The sequence below is a fragment of the Cyprinus carpio genome, chromosome B22, assembly GCF_018340385.1.
Source record: "Cyprinus carpio isolate SPL01 chromosome B22, ASM1834038v1, whole genome shotgun sequence".
NCBI classification, from domain to species: domain Eukaryota; kingdom Metazoa; phylum Chordata; class Actinopteri; order Cypriniformes; family Cyprinidae; genus Cyprinus; species Cyprinus carpio.
The window spans coordinates 30,669,606-30,688,237 of NC_056618.1; the positions used below are offsets into that span (position 1 = coordinate 30,669,606).

An 18,632-nucleotide genomic window follows, 5' to 3' on the forward strand; every position below is an offset into this window, starting at 1 on the left:
AGCAAAAACTATGTTTAGAATTCATAATAGTAAGAACCATATACATATTTGAGCACTAATAACAACTTATTAATTATTTAATAAATGATTAAGGACCAAATCAGCATATTAGAAGGATGTAACGACTAATAATATTTCACAATATTACTGGTCTTATTGTATTTTTGATCAAATAAATGCAACCTTGGTAAGAGGAGATTTTAAGAACATTTTAAAATCTTAATTATTAGAAAATCTATATTTACATACTATAAAAAAATGCATGCATTTTACAAAATATAATCACTCCTATGATAATATCAGAATATCGTTCATACAAAAAAAAAATAATAATAATAATAATAATCTGTTAATGTCTCAATGTTGAGTTAATGATGCAGTTATTGTAAATAATATAAGGAGATGTTTTGTAGGAAAGTTTCTGCATGACAAATCAAAGGTTTTATTATATTAGTGAAACCAGCAGCCATTTGAAAAAGATTGAACTTCAGGAATTTTAATGACAGTCAAAAACACACTGCGCAAATGGAGTGCCAATGAATTGCAGGTTTCCAAAACGTAAAACAATCAACTTGCAAAATAAACAGATTTACAGCTCCGTGGTTCCAAAAACAAAAAACATGGTCCACTTATAAGTCCACCCACTTGAAGAATTTAGAGTCAAAAGCATAATTGTGTAGGTACGCCGTGTACAACTCAAGGAAGTTATCCGACCCGCAGCGGAGGAGCCACTAACACAACTCCATCCCCTCGAACAAACAGCATGGGGATGTTCCGCTTCGTCGACTGCAAAACAAACGTGACACGCATTTGAACACAACACTTGATGGCTTAAAATAAAATATAACTTAAAAAAAAAAAAACTTTGCAAACATTTTTCTTTTGAATATTAAAGGTGCTGTATGTAGGATTGACACCGAGTGGTTGAACTAGGTATTGCAGTCTAAAATCAAAGAGGAGAGGGGGCTCTCATCCTCAGACTTGATGCACACGCAGGTTGACAGATTGACGACACAAACAGGAACAATCGCACTTGATGATGAATTAAATAAAAAAACGCTGTGTTTTCCACCAACTGGCAACCCGGGGCAGTGGGCGGGTTTCACAAACCAAAACATTGCATTGCAACAAAGCTTTGTTTTTCAGATAAACAAGTATGTTAACTTTGCATGTTTCTTAAATATCTGCAAACATATTATAGTGTTTTTATGCTTTAGTACAGTAAAAATCTTACATACAGCACCTTTAAAGATTAAGATTACCCCAATCCTACAATTAGATTACTATTTATTCTTATAGATTTTTAGATTTTTATTTTTTTTTGTTTTTTTATTTTTTTGTGTTTGATTGGTTTATTTTTTTTTGTCTAAATAGGTTTTTTTAAAAAAATTATGAATAGATTCTTAGGATTTATCACTGACATTAAAATGTATGACTCAGAAGAGCGGAAACAGAAGAAAACTGTGGAATGCAGCAGCAGTCACCTTATAAATCTCCTCGTACGTCTCCTCGTCGATTTCCACAGTCGTCACGGTCTCTTCGACATCCCCGAGGATCATGTTTAAGTGCTGGTCATAGGCCTAATGAGGAAATAAAGAAATACATGTATAAAGTGTGTGTGTAAGAAGTTTGATTCTAATTAATAATGCTAAAGTATCTATATAACTTAGAATAAAAGATTGGTAGTTTGTTGTGTACATCCTGCTGACTAAAACAATTAAAAAAAAAAAACTAAAATAAACCTACACTGAAATTACATACAGTACAGGTCAAAAGTTTGGAAACATTACTATTTTTAATGTTTTTGAAAGAAGTTTCTTCTGCTCATGAAGCCTGCATTTATTTGATCAAAAATATAGAAAAAAACAGTAATATTGTGAAATATAATTACAACTTAAAATAATAGTTTTCTATTTGAATATACTTTAAAAAAAAATATTTATTCCTGTTATGCAAAGCTGAATTTTCAGCATCATTACTCCAGTCTTCAGTGTCACATGTGACATCCAGTCTATCACATGATCATTTAGAAATCATTCTAATATTCTGATTTATTATGAGTGTTGGAAACAGTTCTGCTGTATAATATATTTGATGAATAAAAGGTTAAAAAGAACTGCATTTATTCAAAATAAAAATAAAAAAATTCTAATAATATATATTCTAATAATATATTTTCTTTACTATCACTTTTTATCAATTTAACACATCCTTGCTGAATAAAAGTATTGATTTTATTAAAAAAAAAAGAAAAAAAATTACTGACCCCAAATTACTGACCCGTAGTGTATATTGTTATTACAAAATATTTATATTTTAAAAACATAGCTTCTTTTTTTTTTTTTTTTTTTTATTATTCATCAAAGTATCCTAAAAAAGTATCACATGTTCTGAAAAAATATTAAGCAGCAGAACTGTTTCCAACTTTGATAATGAATCATCATATTAGAATGATTTCTAAAGGATCATGTGATAATGATCCTAAAAATTCAGCTTTGCATCACAGAAATAAATGATAATTTAAAGTATAATACATTTAAAAACAATTATTTTAAGTTGTAATAATTATTTAACAATATTACATTTTTTTTCTGTATTTTTGATCAAATAAATGCAGGCTTGATGAGCAGAAGAGACTTCTTTCAAAAACATTAAAAATAGTAATGTTTCCAAACTTTTGACCTGTACTGTATACTGTATATAGAGAGATTAAGTTTAACTTGTTGTACTAAAATAAATACAACTAAAACTGCAGTACTATTCATTAATAATCATTTAATAATTAATTCTAGATATTTTTAAAAGGGCACAAATGCATAAAAATAAACAACAATACAACAACTGAAACGTATAGCTAATAAACACACCTCAAAAGAGACAACAAAATATAAAAACAGGGAAAAAAACGATTAATATTCTTAAAAACGACTTTTGTATATCAATTATGCTAAAATAATCGTTATGCCATGAAACCTTAAGCCATTATTATCTATTATATTAAATATTGGCACGTTATTAGCATTAGTTTCAGTTCGTTTCGCAGTGTGTTGTTCTGGACTGTAGATGTATATTGAAAACGAATGTTGTGAATTATGGCATTATTTTATATTATATTATGTAGTGTGGATGAATGGATGGATGAATGAATGGAAGGATGAATGAATGAATGAATGAATGAATGGATGGATGGATGGATGGCTGGCTGGATGCGGTGGAGGAGAGTGTGTGTTTCTCACGTGCAGTCTGCCGCGCAGCTCTCTGTCGTTCCTCATCTTCACATAGATCCTCTCATCCAGACTCAGCCGGATCAGATCCAGAGGCTCTTCTACAGTGTTGCTGGTTTGTTGCTGCAAATCACATTACAGTCATATAAACCGAAGAAAACGTGAACAACCTTCTAAGACCTGCTGGCTATACACTGCCTCCAAATACTCGTGTGTTCAACATGAAAACATCCGGTAAAATCAGCAGCTCCGCGAATATCAAACTTATAAAGATATAACGTGACACGTACGTATATATACCAAAACAGCATAGCATACCTGCTCGGCGTCGTCCGCCATCTTTCAAAGTTACCCAAAATGCTTTTCGTTTGTCTCCCACAAAACGTTGGGCGGGAAATGTAACTGTTTCCTGTTAGTTAGACCAAAGAGTCCCTCCAGAGGGCGCGTGACGGCTGAATCCGCAACTGAGAAGCATTTTTGAATGCTTCTAGTTCTTCTTTTTCTTCTAGCTTTTTATGGAGGCTGGCAAACAAACAAAAAGGTGCATTCTCGCCACCCACTGAGCTGGAGTGTGAGTCATTGATGGAACAAGAAGACTAATCTGACAAAAAAAGAAGAAATAAAAAAAATTAAAAAAATATATATAAATAAATAGATAAATTGCCTTTGTTTTTTAAGTGTTATATTTCCTATATCCTTTTCTTTTAACTCTTCCACCAGGATTATCATTTCATTTTGATAAGCTGTGCAATAAATGAATACATGCGCTACAGTTTCTTCTAATCCACATAGACTGCAATTCCCAGACTCATGTTTGTTCATTCTATACAGTTAATAATTAAGAGCTCTATTCCCAAGTCGAAGTCTGGTAATAATTGTGTTTTCTCTTCTACTGCTACGACTTCCTCTTTCACCACCAATTTTATTTTGAAACTGATATTTCTTCCTCTTTTCCTCCTCATTCCATTGTACTTGCCAATCGCTTTTTACAGCTGTTCTAATTATATACAGCCTTAACTTCTTCTTTACAAAGTGGAATATTCAGTTCTATAGAAGATAATTTCAGCGCCTCCTTTGCTAGATGATCCACATGTGCTGGAACCCACAGGAAACATATCTTGCTTCCTAATGTATTTACCCTGTACATACTTAAAATAACTGCATACAGAATTGTATTGAGGATTGTCTTGAGGATCTCCCACTAATCAGACGATAACGATAATACTGAGAAAGAATCTGAGCATATCACCACATTCACTGGTCGAGAATCCTCCATCCACCTGGTAGCTAACAATATTGCTGCCATCTCTGTTGTGTAAACCCCTGCTTGATTAGATACCCTTTTACCAATTTTAACTTGATAATGTGGGATATATACTGCTGGATATATATGCAGGAAAACGTAGGCTAATGTATTATTCAGACTAGAATGTCCCGTACCCCTGTAGCCTAATTTATGCTATTTAGCGGCCAGTTAGTTTGTTGGCTATATGTCTTTATTATTAGCACTCCTAATGCTGTTTGATCAATTTGGGGTCCTGTGACATTAGATTAGATTATACCTTTCATAGGTCACTTCGATGGTGGTTTGAAGTCTAAGTTTTTTGAGATTAGATTAGATTAGATTAGATTAGATTCAACTTTATTGTCGTGGTTTGTGATGTTAGTTTTTTGAGAGAAGTGCAAGAATATCGTGTTTTATATACATAAAAGTGCAGAGTAAGTGAAGCTATGATTTACAGAATGTACAGTGGGGTTGCTATATACAGTATTGAGCAGAGTATATACAGAATATAAATAGGAATGCAGTGTAGGATTGTATGTTGATTAGTAAGTGAAGCTATGATTTACATATATACACATTATGAACAGCAGCAATGTGAGAACAGTGGTAATAAATAAAGTTGGATGAGTGTGCAAATGTATTGTTAAAATGAATTCTATGTAAAATAACAGTAGTGCAATTATATTTTTATAGAATAATTTACTGTGCTTTGTACAGTAACAACTTAGTTTACAGTGCATAACTAGAACAGTGTGCAATCTGTGCAAAATATGAGTAGTGCAAATACATGTATGTAAAGTGCTTTGACCAGTGCAGTAATAAAGTAGGTGCCGGTTAGATTGGTGGTGTGGCGTTCAGAAGTGTCACGGCCTCAGGGAAGAAGCTCTTCCTGAGCCTACTAGTACGAGAGCGTAGGCTCCTGTAACGCCTGCCGGATGGAAGGAGGGTGAAAAGTCCATGGTTAGGGTGAGAGGCATCCTTGATGATGTTTTCTTGCCCTGCCCAGACAGCGCTTGTGATAGATGTTCTCAATGGAAGTTAACTGGGTGCTGGTGATCCGTTGAGCAGTTTTCTGATCTTTGCGGTCAGATGCGGAGCAATTGCTGTACCATACTGAGATGCAGTTTGTGAGTATGCTCTCAATGGTACAGCGGTAGAATTCCACCAGGATCCTGGGATTCAGGTGAACTTTCTTAAGGCTCCGTAAGAAGTAAAGGCGCTGCTGTGCCTTTCTGACCAGGGTGGAGGTGTTTAGGGACCAGGTGAGATCATCAGAGATGTGGATGCCAAGGAACTTGAAACTTGACACACGCTCCACTACAGCTCCGTTGATGTAGATGGGTGTGTGTGCATGACTCCTAGTCCCCCTGAAGTCCACAATGATCTCCTTTGTCTTCTGGGTGTTTAGTTCTAGATTGTTGGTGGCACACCACACAGCCAGGTGCTGCACCCCATCCCTGTAGGCTGACTCATCATCATCTTTGATCAGACCTATCACCATGGTGTCATCTGCAAATTTGATTATGGTGTTGGAGCCATAAACAGGAACGCAGTCATGGGTGAATAGGGAGTACAGGAGAGGGCTCAGTACACAGCCCTGCGGCACGCCGGTGTTCAGGGTGATGATGGAGGAGGAGAGGTTATCTAATTTAACAGACTGAGGTCTGTTAGTCAAAAAGTCAAGAATCCAGTTGCAGATGGATGTGCTGATTCCAAGCTGGCTGAGCTTGGAGATCAGCTTGGGAGGGATTACAGTATTAAATGCAGAACTGAAATCAATGAACAGCATTCTCACATGTGTGTTTTGACTGTCCAGGTGGGTGAGGGCAGAGTGAAGTGCCGTTGAGATGGCGTCCTCTGTTGACCTATTGCGGTGATAGGCAAATTGAAATGGGTCTAGTGTAGCAGGGAGACAGGATTTTAAGTGGGATGCAATCAGCCTTTCAAAGCACTTGGCAATGATGGGGGTGAGTGCAACAGGACGGAAGTTGCTAGGGGCCGAGGCAGAGGAGTGCTTCAGTACTGGTACGATGGTGGAGGTTTTGAAGATAGTGGGGACAGTTGTTTGGGCCAGGGACAGATTGAAAATGTCCGTGAAGACCTCAGCCAGCTGCTCCGCACAGGCTTTAAGCACACGACCAGGTATTCCGTCAGGTCCAGCTGCCTTCCGTGCATTCACCTTACACAGAGTGGAGTAAACATCTGAGGTGGAGAGTGTGAGAGGCAGTTCACTGGGTTGATGCACAGCTTTGAGTGAGATCTCCTTATTATTTTGATCAAAACGAGCATAAAAGTGATTGAGCTCGTCGGGGAGGGAGGCAGAGCTGGAGGGGGGGCACAGTGTTAGGTGGTTTGTAATCTGTTATTGATTGTATGCCTGCCCACATACGCCGGGGGTCTGAAGAATTGAAGTGTTCTTCATTCCTCTGTTTATGTGCGAGTTTGGCCTGGCAGATACCCTTCCTCAGGTTGGCTCTGACTGAGCTGTAAGCCTATTATAATTAATTAATAATAGGCTATTATTTTAATAATTAATAATAAGCCTATTATTAATTATAAGCCTATTATTGCATAGGCTTATATGTAAACTGGACTAACTAATAGGCCTACACATTAAGCTTCTTTCTCTCAATGCCCAAAATAATTTGAACAATTTAACATGTATTCTTCCTTTTGTGATTAAGAAAACAAATAGAAAAAATGATTGGTTCACTCCCCCTCTCTTTCAAGAGGTGAGACTTTGTGGTTCACTTCTTGTACGTGCAAGACCAGTGGAACATTTTACCAGAGCATCTGTAAAATCTTTACATAGCCTATGCATCGTGAGGTAAACTTGTCTAAAGAAGTGTTAGCCACAGGTGAGCAAAGCTGTGCAGATGTAGCATAACTAGAGACCAAATTGTGAAGAAGAAAAAAAGAAAATAAAAGGTTTGCAGCTCTCAAATTTTAATTGCACCTTATTACTAAAAATCAGTCATTTAATTTCCATAATTTACTCAAAGCATTCCCCTTTCATTTTCTGTGGAAATGTGGACGTATTTGATAGAGAATTCAACATTTTCTTTAAAAGAGTGGCAAAGAAATTGTTTAGTGAAAATGGAAACTGGTGTGAATTCTTTTATTAGTATCAGGACCTCTTTTCATGTTGAATGAATGTGGTCATGTTGCAGTATAGAAATGATGTTATGTCCCACACATGGTCAAGAAAGTATTAAAAGAGTGTTTCAAAATAGCAGCCTGAGACTTGCAGACACTATGCTAAGACCAAACACCACGCACTATGAATGCTATCTGTGATCATGAAACAAAAATACTTAACACAGTCGAAGAGTCGTGATAAGATCAGTATAACCAGTCACAGTTAAGAATTTTTTTTAACACTTCATTGCTTTTATAATCACAAGTTCTTAATATGTGTGTATTTTTCTGCTCAGATTTCTTGGTTGAAGTGACTGACTGCTTAGTTGGCTGTTATTAACCCTTCTTTCTTGCAAAGTGGTCTCTTTTGTTTCATCTTAAAAATAGGAGTAGACCAGTGGTGCTCATTGATTATTACTGAATTAGTTTTCAGGAGTGATAATATTACTGCACTGAAGTGCTGCGAAGTGCTCTTCCGCCATACATAATAATTCTAATTTTTTATTCGCTTAGAAAATCGCCACGTTTTATTTTGTGTCACTATACTTACTTGTGTTACTACTCATGTAACCGTCTTTAAATAGGGAAAACATGGAAGTGTTTGGTGGCTTCTAAATTCATCCCTGTTTGGATCCTAAGGAATGAATGGTGCTAAACTAAATGCTAGCATAGTGGTGCCACGCGCTACAACGATTAAGTGCACGTACTGAGATGGGAGAGGTATGTATCAACTTGTCTAAACTGAGGGAAGAGCATAGTGGAATATGGAAAAATGTAGTGTTTTCCTTTAAAGGGATACTCCAACCCAAAATGAAAATTTTGTCATTAATCACTTACCCCCATGTCGTTCCAAACCCGTAAAAGCTTTGTTCGTCTTTGGAACACAATTTAAAATATTTTAGATGAAAACCGGGAGGCTTGTGACTGTCCCATAGACTGTCAAGTAGAATACACTGTCAAGGTCCAGAAAAGTATGAAAGACATCATCAGAATACTCCAACTGCCATCAGTGGTTCAATCTGAATATTATGAAATGACGAGAATACTTTTTGTACGCAAAGAAAACAAAAATAACGACTTTTTTATTTAACAATTTGTCTCCTTTGTGTCTCTCCACATCACCGTAGTGCCATTTTAAATTTAAATTAAAAATTAAAAATTTAGTTTTTTTAGTTTATAAGTATACAATAGTTTTAAATTATTTTAGTGCATTCAGGCTATCAATTTTTACCTATCATGTGTTCCCGGGGAATCGAACCCCCAACCTTGCGCTTCGTAAGGCAATGCTCTACCACTTGAGCTACAGGAGCACCATTTTGTAGAACATCTGCTGAACTCAAACTGTGTACGCTCTTCTGTGTCAGCCGCGCTACAGGGATGTGCTGTTTCGCTTAAAACTCATTTGTTTTCTCTAGCTTTTGACAATGTTTTTTAGCTGTGCATGATATTTGGTGTTACTATTATTTACTTATTTCTAATTATCCTTTTATTTTACCATTATTATGTTTCATTTGTTTTTATATTATTATTTTTATTTTTATTTTATCTTTCTCTGTACAGCATTTTGGTTCCAGTCGTGGTGTTGAAAGTGCTTTATAAATAATGTTTCTCTGTACAGCACTTTGGGTCCAGTCGTGGTGTTGCAACTGGTTAATAATAATAGACTATATGAAAAATGTATTTAAATTTATATTTAATTTACTTTTTTTTTTTTTTCCATTATTGCTTAGTGGAGTAAACTGACATAGAATGATGATTTTGTCATTAATCACTTACCCCCACGCTACACGGATGCACTGTTTTCTTTCAAATCAAAGCATAAATACACGTAGAAAATGTTCTTGTGTCGCGGCTGACACAGAAGAGTGTACGCGGCTTGCGTTCAGTGTTTATTCTCCAAAATAGTGCTACAGTGATATGGAGAGACACAGAGGAGACAAATTGTTGAATAAAGTTGTTATTTTTGTTTTCTTCGTGTACAAAAGTATGTTACGGTTGAACCACTGATGGCAGATGGACTATTCTGATGATGTCTTTCATACCTTTTCTGGACCTTGACACTGTTTTTTACTTGGCAGTCTATGGGACAGTCACAAGCCTCCAGGTTTTCATCCAAAATATCTTAAATTGTGTTCCGAAGATGAACAAAGCTTTTACGGGTTTGGATTGAAATTTAATGAGAGAATTTTCATTTTGGGGTGAGTTATCCCTTTAATGGGTTCCAATGATGTTTTAGACAATGAATTGTCTTTCATTATATGGACAAAAGTAGTTGAAACAATCTTCAAAAATCGTCTTTTGTGTTCTGTAGAAGTAAGAGACAGTTTGTATTGGCAAATTGTTATATTGATGCGTTAACATATTTTTTTTTCTTTATTTATTTATTTATTTATTTATTTTTCACCTGCACTATAGGCTTTAGTCTTGAAGGTGTTCACGATCCATAACTTGAGGCTGCTGTAGATTTGTATTTTGAAAAGGTTTCAAGCTGTCTTTGGTTATCTTGCTTCCAAGAATATACTTTTTAGATACTTCTTTGAATTCAGTTTTAAGTCTTTACATTTGAAGGAGCAACAACTGCAGTTCTATTAAGTACCACACTATGATCAGAAGACCATTCAACAGAACAGATGAGGTTAAAAGTCTGACAATGTGTGTGATTCGTCTCAATGAACGTCACCACTGAATGATTCTGGATCTTTTATTCAGCACTGTGCAACCACTGAGGGATTAGATCACGTTTATCTTGAACTGAATATTCATGTCTAAATCCATTATTGTAGTAAAGGATCTGTAGATGAGAATGTGCTGGTTTCAATAATTACCAATTAACCATTACATTAAAACTAAAGTTTATCATCACATTTGACCCAAATCTGTTAGCTATAACCTGTAACAGTCTCTGCTGCTCCACATATGATGAAATACAACACACACACACACACAAACACAAAGCAATTATAATACTGCCATAAAATATCGTAAATGTATTCATTTACAAAGCACATTGAATAAAATTTTTCACTTCATACAACACTTCAGCACTATTAAGTCTTGTTTCTTTCACGCAACTTTAGAGATGAAACTTTACCCCAGAACTTTCAAGCTAAAAGGGTGATTCCCACAAGAGGAAGTTAAGGGAGGTTTGCTCCAACCACATGTCTGTTTTTGTTCAAAACCCAACCATTGACATATGTATAACCTTCAGAAATTAAAAGTATTAATGTCATATTTCATACCTGTACACACAGCAATATGACCCAAGATAACACTAATTTGATATTCAACTGTAGGCGAATCTTTAATTACGTTCTTGGTAGTAATACAAAACAAATTGTGGTTGACACACACCATTTTTCCTCAAAGTGTATTTAAATGAGTCTGGAACATATTTCTTTTACTTTGTGTAGTTTTATTCATTATTTTTTCTTTCTCTTTGGAGTCTAATGATGTAGTTACAACATATACCAGCAGGAGCTAACGGGACATGCTAGCAGTTTTTTGTTTCCTCCTGAAATATTTGTTTGGTTTGATGAGATTTTTAGAATAGAACAGAACAGAAAGTGTGAAACTCAGGTGTATCTCAAATACATTTGTCTAAATTGTTTCCTGTAATGTTTGGTTAGTTTAAACCACTTGATGCATGCAGGTGTTTATGATGTCCGGTGTCAGGTGTTGTTGCGGGCAGAGGCAAAGACTCAAATGCAGGGTTAGATAAGCTTTATTGAAGTCCAAACACAAGACAAAAACAAAAACCTACCCCACAGGGGTGAGCGCAGCCACATAAAGTACAGAGCATATTTAATATTTGACAGGTATAAAAACGAAGCTATGAGGGATAGATGTGTTCAATTGATTGTACTGTTGGATAACAACAAGCCAATTGTTTAGCTGGCAAAACATTTTTACAAAAAATTTTTAGTAGACAAAACGTTTTTTAAATTGCATGTAATCTAGGACCTTTAAAAAAGACTGCATGTCTATGCCTTGCAGCTTTGCCTTCATGGTCTATGACTAGAAATACACACGTTGAGAGAGATGTCAGTCAAGTGACCAAACTGTGAAAGAGTTCATTTGCAAAAAACCCACGCTGTATGTTAACCACAAAGAAGAGCTGTGCAGAAGTTAGACTTTTTAACACATACAAAAAAATATGAAAAACTAGTAATAAGAGAGTCAAAAAATCTCTTTAGTATGTACATTAAAAGTTTTTCCTGTGATTTCCAGCTGTATGTGAAATCTTTATGAAAATCAAAACATTAGCTGAAAGCAGAAAATCTTAATGAAATCAGCTGAAATGTGAAAACAATGCAAGGAAGGAATTTTATCTTCATAACTGCCCGCGGATGTGTTGTACTGTTCAAGATTAAGGATTATTCATTGCATGATGTTTCATGAAACTGGTTGAGAAGCTGCTTCAGCTTCAAGAAACCTCATTACCCTGTGGTTTACATGCAACTCACTGCTAGTTTGAAGCAAGAGCTGTAAAAGCAAGATCTCCATTCAAAACAGGAGCATTTCATAACAGACAAGAGCATAACATCTACCAAAGTGCTTATTTGCTCATAACAATTCACATAGCAGCAAACATATACACGCTAAAAAAAAAAAAAAAAACAATTCACATAAAAAAAAAAAAAAACAGCATAAAATACAAGAACATACAAAATACTCTTGAGAGCACAGCTCAACTTCAGTATATTAGAATTTTTGAGAAAAAAAGCTTGTTTAAAAACTGTGCCAAATAGCCCCAGTGTTCACTACGTTCATTTTATTTTAATTATATTTTTCATGTGGAACTTTACAAGTTTAAGTAATGTGACAAATCACCTCAGAATTGACTGTTACTATGAACCGTCTGCATTCATCCAAGCGCAAGGTTCCCCTGCACTGAATATTTGTATAAGAAGATTTTAAGTCCAGTAATCTTGTCAACCGATTTAGTTCAACTTTGTTTCAAATCTGATCTCAATTCATCTTTCTGTTCAATGCTCTGCAACTTGATTTTAAATATTAAATAACAACAGCAGTCAAACGTTTAGACACATTCACTTATTTTTTTACTATTTAAACCATTTTAGAATAACAGGTCATACTATGAAATCCCACAGATGGAAGTACAGAAGTGTTAAACAAACTTACATATTTTTATAACGTCTATCACCTTGCACTTTTTACTGGCTGTAGAAGAGAATAGATGCTCTGCTCCTGGCAAGGCCTGTTTTCACTGGGGTGCATGGACAAATCAACTGCAGCATACTGAAAGATTAAGATATTAGCAATGAATGTAAGGAATAATGTACAGTCAGCCAGTTATGACCAGAAAATAAAGTCTCACAGGGTGATCTGAACCGGACATGAAGCAGAGGGGTCTTGTATCGTCCTAAATGGGTTTATTTTGCAATAATCACAGAACATCTTACCAAATAAATCAATAAATGGACATTAAAAAATTGATTCAACAAAACTATGATTATCTGACAAAGAGTTTCATGAGAAACATGAAACTAGAGCCAGGGTTATTTTAGAATCGTTAATATACTATTGCAGCTTATATAAATTGTTTGAATTAGTTTTTATTTTTGTATTTTCATTTTCATTTTAGTTAATGTTTTGTAATTTTGTTGTGTTTGTCATTTATAAATATATATATATATATATATATATATATATATATATATATATATATATATATATATATATATATGTGTGTGTGTGTGTGTGTGTGTGTGTGTGTGTGTGTGTCCATATAGATTTTATTCATTTTTATTTTAGTTTTAGTTATTTTATTACATTAAGTTAAATTAAAAGATAAATATAAATATTTATATCTTTAATTACAGATTTTTTTGTAAAATTTCAGTTAATATTAATTTTATTTCAATGAACATTTTTTTTTTTTTGTTTTAGTTTTCTATAATAACCCTGACTAGTGCAATGTACAACAGTCAAATATACATTTTAGTGGTTATTACCGGCTTACAATTGTTTGATGACAGAATGTCACAACTGACCACTCAGTATTGCAGAGAACATCATAAGACAACATGCTATGTGCAAATATGTTATTTTCATTAAACAGTTAGTCTTACCTGTATATCATTTGAGTATTGTGCTGATGTGGTACTTTGAGGGATCTCTGAACTATTTTTAAATCTTCTTGCCTGAAGGTAATACTTTCCCAAACCTGAAATGACAGTAAATGAAGCATTACTGAAATGAAGCATCATAGCAACTTGTGACAGATTAATAAGCAACTAAAAAATTAAAACTAAGGAAGGATATTGTTAGGATATTTGTATAGATCTAGAGTTTGTTCAGTGTTCTATAGTAAGTTCAAAAAGACCTTCACCTAAACATAGATTTAAAAATGTACAAACCTATTAATGCGATGATCAGAAGCACATTCAGCAGGAGAGATGTAATGGTTAGGCTGCTCCATTCAGTCTCATGTGATTCTAAATTATGAATTAAACTATTCTTTATTCAATTTCAGTCTTTAACAAAACAATTTAACTGACAAATTATTAGTTATAAATGTTCTTTATTTAAATTATGTTTAACACAATATATTTATACCACAAATCCATCTTAGGGGTATAAAATATCTGAAATGAGAAAATAACTCACCGTTGATGTAGATTTTGGTGCCGTTGCTGAATTTTTGTGGTTCACTAGTTTTGACACAATAATAAACTCCTAATTCATCAGTGCTGATATTTCTGATGAACAGTCGACTGTTAGTTTTCACCGAGTATTTGAGTTTTAAGATCCTGTTTTCATATTCAGCTCCTTCATATGTGCTGTCATAAGTGCGTAATATCAACACTGGAGGATCTGGTGATTTCTGTCTGTACCAGTAAATCTCCTCTATATCAAGATCACAGCTTATAATCACATCAGCTCCTAAAGTTACTGCTGTGTTTGTTAGACTCTCTGCAGCTTGAGACCACATCAACAGATCTATGAGAAAAAGAAAAAAATATTTACTATACTAATCTTAATAAATAACCCAGCTTAATCATATCTAATGTGACAGACTCACAGATGTGAAGCTGTATGATCTTCATTGTCTGATCCAGATGAATACCTTCAGTACTGTGATCATTCAAACATCCCGTATACTGCGAGCGGAAACACTACTGAGCTTCAGATACTCGACCACACAGACCAGAGGGGAAGTCAGAGATGAACACATGCTCACACAGCACTTTTATTTATTCGTTGCTTTTTCCAGTTAAATTGACATCATATGGGGGCAGGCTGGAGCCAGATGCACATTAAAGATATATCTAAAAAATTATCAAAATACCCCTTGTACAACTATGCACTGACATTTTTTGAACAAGACAACCAAAGACTGAACAACAGTAAAAATAAGCAGAAAATTTTTGAACGAAAATAAAGGGTTATTATACATGAATCCATAGCTATACTATTTGGGTTTTTCTCAAAACACTTGGGAAGCTACAAATTCACTGATCTAGAACAATACATTTAAACTACAAGACAAACAGCCACACAAAGGATGGCATAAGAGCCTACAGTATACTGTTTTGCATACGTTTTAATAAAACACCAGCTTATTTTGGAACGGAAAAAATATTTGAGTGGTTTGATAGAAATTTGCAGTTTTGTATATACTTTAGCCAGAATCCCAATATCACTGACCACATGTTCAAATCAGGGGTTGTGAGAAAATCTGTGCATTTGCAGTTTGGGGTCCCACCAGCAGGTGCTACCAAAGAACATGTCTAAACTGTCTATAAAATCATGTACCTTACACATACTGTTACTTATAATATACATAAGGCACACATTATTAAAAAGAAAAATAATGTTGTAGTTTTTGCAATCTTTCATGCTCAACCTCTAAAACAACTTTTCTTGTCAACTATAAATCCAATAAAACTCCTGTCTCCTTCAACAACATGATTTCATTCTTTAACACACACTTTTTGCAGTATACTGTATGTTTCTCAATGAATAAAATTTCAGATGGAATGCCATTCTGAATGTGAAATAATTGTATGTTGACAATAATGCAAGTAGTGGAACGGCAACTCCACAAATCAAACAAGGTTTCTGTGACTGAAATTCATATTTGTTGGCTTTATACAGCTGCCAGTCAAATGTTCTCCAACCAGTGAGAAACCCCTCCAAATGGATGTAGCAATTACAACTTTTCATTTAATGTCAAAAATATCTATCAGTTTGTGCAGATCTGAATTGAGAACACCACAGATTTTTTTCTAAATACATCTCTTTATTTTTAATGGTTTAGCAGATTGTTACATAAAAATTCATGCTCTTTGAAGATAAAATAAACACAGATAAAATGACTTGTGTGTTCAATAATACAACTGGCAATTTGACCAAATTACTTCATGATATGCATTACTTCATGATTCTTCAAGATAAGAGTAATTTTATTACAGTTGTGTATCATAATATAGATATTTGACAGTAGCATTCAGGTACAAAATACTACAGACATTAAATCAAATGTAAACAAAACACTGCATGACCTGTGTTTTTAAATCTGTGTTTTAAAAAAGTTGAGTAGCTGTAAAGTTGTGTTTATATGACCCCAGAAATGCAAAAAGCTGTGAAAGACAACTGAATTCAGCATTGTGTCTGAAAGCTTTTTGTGTTTGCAGTCTGTGTGTGGCAATTATATATTTTTTTTTTGCTGTAATGTTTCAAAAACTGCTCTGACATTTTATCTATATCTGCGATAAATGGCTTATGTTCCTATATTGTAACTATGTCATATTGTAACTGTAAATCTAACACTGCACTTGATACAGAGACAAAACCAGCAAACCAAATGTAATAGCAAATACAATATAAAAAGTTGGAAGTAGTGGTTAAAGAGCCACGTACTGTACAATAACGGCAAAAACACTGATGAAAATTGACGTGAAGAAACTGATATGACACAGTCGTGGAGGGGATTTCAATTTAGTAAAAATATCTCATTTTGTTTAAGAGTTGTAGCCATTTTATTAAAATGCAATTAAAAATTGACCACTCAGGTTTCTATTTCAGTGCTTTTGTTTTGTTAACCTAGAAGCAATTGGCTGAAGTAGTTTATGCAATAAATACTATACTATACTCAGCATTTCTCAGGGAACATGAGTACATGACTACCGTGAACATGTGTCAACAACATCAAAAGCATTGGTAGATACTCAAAACTGATATTGGTTTTGAAAATGAAAAAGTGATCCCCATCCCTAGGTAACGTTCAGAATAATAAGAACACTTGGGTCCTTCTGTGTCAACTCAACCAGAGGTCCATGGCTCAAATTTTTAATTTTGCTAATATTTTTTTCTGAAGAAAGACAGATATGCATAGTGATGAAAGCTAAATTATTAAATGTCATGGATGAACATTTACTGACTAATCTATTAGTAGGGTCAAAATGGCAATTTTCCCCTGAGATTAAGAGCCAAATCACAGGGAGGTAAAAATTACTTCAGAAAAATGGCAGCATCATAATGTTATTTTTACACAGATAGTGGTAGTCTGTTAGTAAAATTTGTTGACTTTAGCAATCTTTGTTGTATTTTGTGCCAATGGTGACCATTAAAAAATGTGGAAACAACACTATTCAAGTGTGTTCTACCAAGTTTGCATGCGTGTATAAAAGATATCTTAATGCCCTTTTATATATTGGGTCTTAACAAACTTTACTTTTGGCATCTTCATTTTTAAGGCCCTGTATTCTTCAGTTCCAGAGATATTGGAATTTTAATATGGCTCCAAGAGTAAATTGTTAAAATGTACACATTTTCAGTGGTCAAAAACCAAATGTGGGTCACTTTGCAAAAATACGATATTCTTTTCTTTTAAAGAGGATTGTCTAAAGAACAAATAACGTTGAAACTAGAGATGTATCTCGTTTACTCCTGTCAAAACAACCGCATTGAACAAATATGCCATAAATATTATTTATCCAAAGTTCGCATGCCTATAGGATGCATTTTAGCACTCCAGGTTCTATACAATTGTTTTGACAGAGGGAAACAAGATGCATTCCTAGTTTAAACATTACATTTTCTTCAGAAATTCTGCTTTAAATATATTATCAGCTGTATACAAAGTGACCAACATTTGGTATTTAACCAAGTAATACTCAAGAATCTGAAAATGAATTAAGATCCCCATATCTTTGGGACTGAATGATGTACGGCCTTGAAAATGAAGATTTTAAAAGAAAGGTTTATTGAAAACTAGAATTTTATATCATATTGTGATGTGTTTAATACTTCTTGAGTTATAGGAATGCAGGAACTTAGGAAAATAATATTTATGGAACTCAGACAGGTACAATCAATACCCCCAAATAAGGAAAATTGTAATTTTGACCCCCTCTACAAAATAGTGGATTATTCATAAATATTCATCCATGACAAATAATAGTTTGGCATTCATCACTGTATGTCTTTCTTCAAAATATAGGCTATATGTATTAGCAAAATAAAAAATTTGAACCAGGGAATTAAAAAAAAAAGAAAGAAATATTTGGTTGATTTGACACGGAATGACCCACTAATGAATAAAATAGCTGCGGTGCTTGACCCCTAATAATACAGACAAAACATATCAACGGAACTAAACTCAACAGCACAGTCCAGAGTGATAGCATACACACAGCATGTGAGCGATCCAGTTGTCCAAACTTACAGATTGAGAATAAAACCTTTGGCATCAAGTGTCAACAGCAAACCCAGTTAGTCATTGTCACTAAATGCAACCAAATGTAACAGGCACTGGAAGCAAAACTCAGATAAGGTGCAGAGTGAGTCCCAGTACAGCAATTAGGAAGGGCATAATCTTCAGTGACTGTGTTTCCATGCTTGAGTTTCCCTGGTTTGGAGTTGGTTTTATGGGCTTTTCTGTTGGTTTTTCAGGCTTTTCTGTTGGTTTTTCAGGCTTCTCTGTAAGAAAACAGGTATAATGTAGAGAGAAACAATTC

The 18,632-nt window shown here is 34.4% G+C and overlaps 2 protein-coding genes across 6 annotated transcripts in view; both read right to left on the reverse strand.

Moving 5' to 3' along the window:
- Nucleotides 1–480: 480 nt before the first annotated feature.
- lsm3 (LSM3 homolog, U6 small nuclear RNA and mRNA degradation associated) lies at nucleotides 481–3,702 on the reverse strand. Its single transcript, XM_042749590.1, has 4 exons — nucleotides 3,543–3,702; nucleotides 3,237–3,347; nucleotides 1,485–1,580; nucleotides 481–786 (listed from the first exon to the last, which is right to left on the reverse strand). Exons 1-4 carry the CDS (start codon nucleotides 3,561–3,563, stop codon nucleotides 706–708), a joined length of 309 nt encoding a protein of 102 aa, XP_042605524.1. The 5' UTR covers nucleotides 3,564–3,702; the 3' UTR covers nucleotides 481–705.
- Nucleotides 3,703–12,385: 8,683 nt separating this feature from the next.
- LOC109068097 (V-set domain containing T-cell activation inhibitor 1-like) overlaps nucleotides 12,386–18,632 on the reverse strand; it is a 50,504-nt gene continuing 44,257 nt past the window's right edge. For 3 of the 5 annotated variants that reach the window (XR_006157819.1, XR_006157817.1, XR_006157818.1), the window contains exons 4-8: nucleotides 14,693–18,594; nucleotides 14,278–14,610; nucleotides 14,028–14,105; nucleotides 13,740–13,834; nucleotides 12,386–12,906 (exon numbers count right to left, since the gene is read on the reverse strand). Coding sequence is in view for 2 of the 5 variants with exons in the window: in XM_042748821.1 (XP_042604755.1) it covers nucleotides 18,440–18,594 (155 nt within the window). In the remaining 3 variants the exon portion in view is untranslated. Of the gene's footprint in view, nucleotides 12,907–13,739; nucleotides 13,835–14,027; nucleotides 14,106–14,277; nucleotides 14,611–14,692; nucleotides 18,595–18,632 lie in introns of those variants that run through there. The other 2 variants (XM_042748821.1, XM_019084957.2) reach the window with 1 other exon arrangement.